Source organism: Balaenoptera physalus, assembly GCF_965194825.1.
Source record: "Balaenoptera physalus genome assembly, chromosome: 11".
NCBI classification, from domain to species: Eukaryota; Metazoa; Chordata; class Mammalia; order Artiodactyla; family Balaenopteridae; genus Balaenoptera; species Balaenoptera physalus.
The window spans coordinates 2,283,747-2,287,382 of NC_138896.1; the positions used below are offsets into that span (position 1 = coordinate 2,283,747).

Here is a 3,636-nt window from a genome sequence, read left to right on the forward strand (position 1 = left end):
CGCATGTCGTAACTATCCCCCCAAATTTTTTTTTTGTAGAGGAAATAAAGGTATAGTAGGGTTTCTCCATGAGAATAGTCAGTGTGCTTTCAAGCATCTCTCAACTCGTAACATATTTACTTGAAGGCACCTTCAAATTCGGATTGCTCTCCCCTCTTAAATTGGGTATGATTGTGGTTGGTTCAGTTTTACCACACTGAACAGTAAATTCATGTGAGATTTTACCCATCCCTTCGCTTTTCTGAAGGAAGGATTCAATATAATGTGTTCTGAAAGTGCCATTTAAATTGCTAATAAAGAGAAGGAGACAGAAAAGAGGACACCATCAGGACACAAACGTTTATGTGATTTTAGCCATTACAACAGTAGTTCAGAAAGATCTCAGATGTTACATGGATGTCATCAATATTACAAAGAGGAAAAACAAAAAACAAAAAAAACGGACGGGCAACAATGAAGAGAACCAGCGCCCAGCCGCAGTGACGCCAGCCCATGCTTCTCTCCTTCCGCGAGCCCCCCTCCCCCTCGCTCTCCTCCCGGCCTCCAGCCACGCGGCCTCAGGCCACGTCCAGCCGCGCTCGGGGCTCAGGCCTCGTCCTCGCCCTCCTCCTCCTCAAACTCCCCCTGCTCGTCGGCCGTGGCGTCCTGGTACTGCTGGTACTCGGACACCAGGTCGTTCATGTTGCTCTCGGCCTCGGTGAACTCCATCTCGTCCATGCCCTCGCCCGTGTACCAGTGCAGGAAGGCCTTGCGGCGGAACATGGCCGTGAACTGCTCCGAGATGCGCTTGAACAGCTCCTGGATGGCCGTGCTGTTGCCGATGAAGGTGGCCGACATCTTGAGGCCGCGCGGCGGGATGTCGCACACGGCCGTCTTCACGTTGTTGGGGATCCACTCCACGAAGTAGCTGCTGTTCTTGTTCTGGACGTTGAGCATCTGCTCGTCCACCTCCTTCATGGACATGCGGCCCCGGAAGATGGCGGCCACGGTCAGGTAGCGGCCGTGGCGCGGGTCGCAGGCGGCCATCATGTTCTTGGAGTCGAACATCTGCTGCGTGAGCTCGGGCACCGTCAGCGCGCGGTACTGCTGGCTGCCCCGGCTGGTCAGCGGCGCGAAGCCGGGCATGAAGAAGTGCAGGCGCGGGAAGGGCACCATGTTCACGGCCAGCTTGCGCAGGTCGGCGTTGAGCTGGCCCGGGAAGCGCAGGCACGTGGTGACCCCGCTCATGGTGGCCGACACCAGGTGGTTGAGGTCCCCGTAGGTGGGCGTGGTCAGCTTGAGGGTGCGGAAGCAGATGTCGTACAGCGCCTCGTTGTCGATGCAGTAGGTCTCGTCCGTGTTCTCCACCAGCTGGTGGACGGAGAGGGTGGCGTTGTAGGGCTCCACCACCGTGTCCGACACCTTGGGCGAGGGCATCACGCTGAAGGTGTTCATGATGCGGTCGGGGTACTCCTCGCGGATCTTGCTGATGAGCAGCGTGCCCATCCCGGAGCCGGTGCCGCCCCCCAGCGAGTGGGTCAGCTGGAAGCCCTGCAGGCAGTCACAGCTCTCCGACTCCTTCCGGACCACGTCCAGGACCGAGTCCACCAGCTCCGCGCCCTCCGTGTAGTGGCCCTTGGCCCAGTTGTTGCCGGCCCCGCTCTGGCCTGCCGGAGGGAAAGAGTCTTCATAAGACCCTGATGACTGCCTTCAATTCCTTTTTCCCCTAAACCCTTTAATAGAGTTCAGGGAGTCAGTGTTCCGAGAAGATTATTTCAGGTTGTCGTTAAAATGGCCAGACATTAAAATATTGGGTCATGGACATAATTATAAATAAGGAGGGTTAGGGACCTGGCTATTAGAGGTTGAACGGCATTTTGTTTTAGGTTATATTGAGACAAAATCAACACACAACCCTATACGTTCTCTAAGGCGGTCACGCCCCTCCACCCTGAGCTGCCCAGCGTAAAATGAGCCTCCCAGGCCATCAGCCATGGCAGTCACTCACCAAACACGAAGTTGTCGGGCCTGAAGATCTGGCCGAAGGGTCCAGACCTGACCGAGTCCATGGTGCCCGGCTCCAGATCCACCAGGATGGCCCGAGGCACATATTTGTTACCTGCGGGGACAGAGCAGGAGTCAGACCTGCGGGCAGGGAGCTCGGGAGAGGAGGGCCTGGTACCAGCTTCCTTTCTGCAGGCGCTGCTTGTTTCCCCCAAACAAAGAAGGACATAGGATGACAGGATTCTCAAAGGGGCGCCCGCGGGAAAACCTCAGGGAAAGATGGGAATCCTAAATCCGCTGGTCTACCCTCCCCTGGGGCCGCATTCCCGGGGTAAGTCCCCGGGGGAGAGGGGGAGGGGTAAAGGCAATCACCAGTGGCTTCATTGTAGTACACGTTGATTCTCTCCAGTTGCAGGTCACTGTCTCCATGGTAACTGCCGGTGGGGTCGATCCCATGCTCATCGCTGATGACCTCCCAAAACTGAGACACAGAAAAACCTTGCATTTAGCCTCGCCCCACCCCTCAGAGAGGCCGTGACTCACAGGGAAAAGCCCCGACTCAGTTCCGATAACCCAACCTCTCAGGAGCTTTAGGGCAGCGGGACCTGCACAGCCGCAGGGCTTTTGCATTTTGCAATGTCACGGAGCTGAAACTGGGCGTTTCCCGGGCGAACAGCTGCTCGCGGCAGGAGGCTGGGGTCTGGCGGGGAGGGGCGGGCGCGCAGGGACCCCAGCGGCGCCGAGGGGGCGGGCCAGGGAACAGGGCCCGGAGGGGGCTGAAGGAGGGGGGTTTTAGGTTCAAAGCACGTCCAGAGACCTCGGGAAGCTCGCTCTCCGCCCCTCCCCCCGCAGCTCGACTCGGGTTCGAGCGCGTCAAATCGATTCTCCTGGCGTCGGGGCCCCGCCCGCAAAGCCGCGCACTCAGCCCGGCGGACACACCGCCGCGCTCTCCAGGCCCGCGTGCCGGGCTAGGAGAAGAGCTGGGAGGAAAGGGGGGCCGAGGGACCGGGATTCCAAACGAGTTACAGCAGAAAGTTGAGAGGTTCCTCCCCATCCCCCCCGAAAGTCGCCTCGGGCCCACGTCCCGCTCTGCGGCCCAAAGCAGCCGGGAAGAACTGCGCTTGGCGAGCCGCGGGCCTGCTCAGGACCACGCTCGCGCCCGCAGCCCCGAGGGGCGCTCGGCCGGCGTCCCCGTCCCCACCCGGGCGCCGCGCCCACCTTGGCGCCGATCTGGTTGCCGCACTGGCCCGCCTGGATGTGCACGATCTCACGCATGGTGCCGGCTCGCTTCTTCTGGCCCCGGTCGGCGTCTGGTCAGTCTGTCCGTCCGCCTACACACCCACTGCGGGGTCACCGGGAACGCGCTCGGGAACCAGCCGGCTGAGAGCGTCCGCCCAGCGGGCTCGGCCTTTTATGCGAGGAGGGTGGGGCGCCCCGCGCAGGCCGCGCCCCCAGCCCGAGCACCCCAGTCCCCTTCGGGCTGGCGCTCTCCAGGCCCCGCTGACGTAATGCTCCGGGCCCCAGGGACCGTCCAAGGGGCTGGACCACGGGCCCGCGGCCAATCAGCACAGGCTTGCGGACCGGGCGAGGCATGGGGGCTGCGGGGGGTAGGATGGGGGCGTGCGCATTGTCTAGGATGGGGGGGGGGATGTG

General features: G+C 61.0%; 1 protein-coding gene across 1 annotated transcript; it reads right to left on the reverse strand.

Annotated features, from left to right (window-relative positions):
* Positions 1-320: 320 nt before the first annotated feature.
* On the reverse strand, positions 321-3,390 carry LOC309638352 (tubulin beta-2B chain). Its single transcript, XM_082414187.1, has 4 exons — positions 3,202-3,390; positions 2,356-2,464; positions 1,988-2,098; positions 321-1,646 (listed from the first exon to the last, which is right to left on the reverse strand). Exons 1-4 carry the CDS (start codon positions 3,256-3,258, stop codon positions 586-588), a joined length of 1,338 nt encoding a protein of 445 aa, XP_082270313.1. The 5' UTR covers positions 3,259-3,390; the 3' UTR covers positions 321-585.
* Between the last annotated feature and the right edge of the window lie 246 nt (positions 3,391-3,636).

Bases quoted from the DNA above. Each gene is read 5' to 3' on its own strand.
- LOC309638352 (XM_082414187.1), bottom strand. From the start codon at position 3,258: ATGCGTGAGATCGTGCACATCCAGGCGGGCCAGTGCGGCAACCAGATC. The intron at 2,099-2,355 runs GTGATTGCCTTT...CTGTCCCCGCAG, and splicing joins GTACTACAATGAAGCCACTG to GTAACAAATATGTGCCTCGG. The intron at 1,647-1,987 runs GTGAGTGACTGC...TCCCTCCGGCAG, and splicing joins GCCCGACAACTTCGTGTTTG to GCCAGAGCGGGGCCGGCAAC.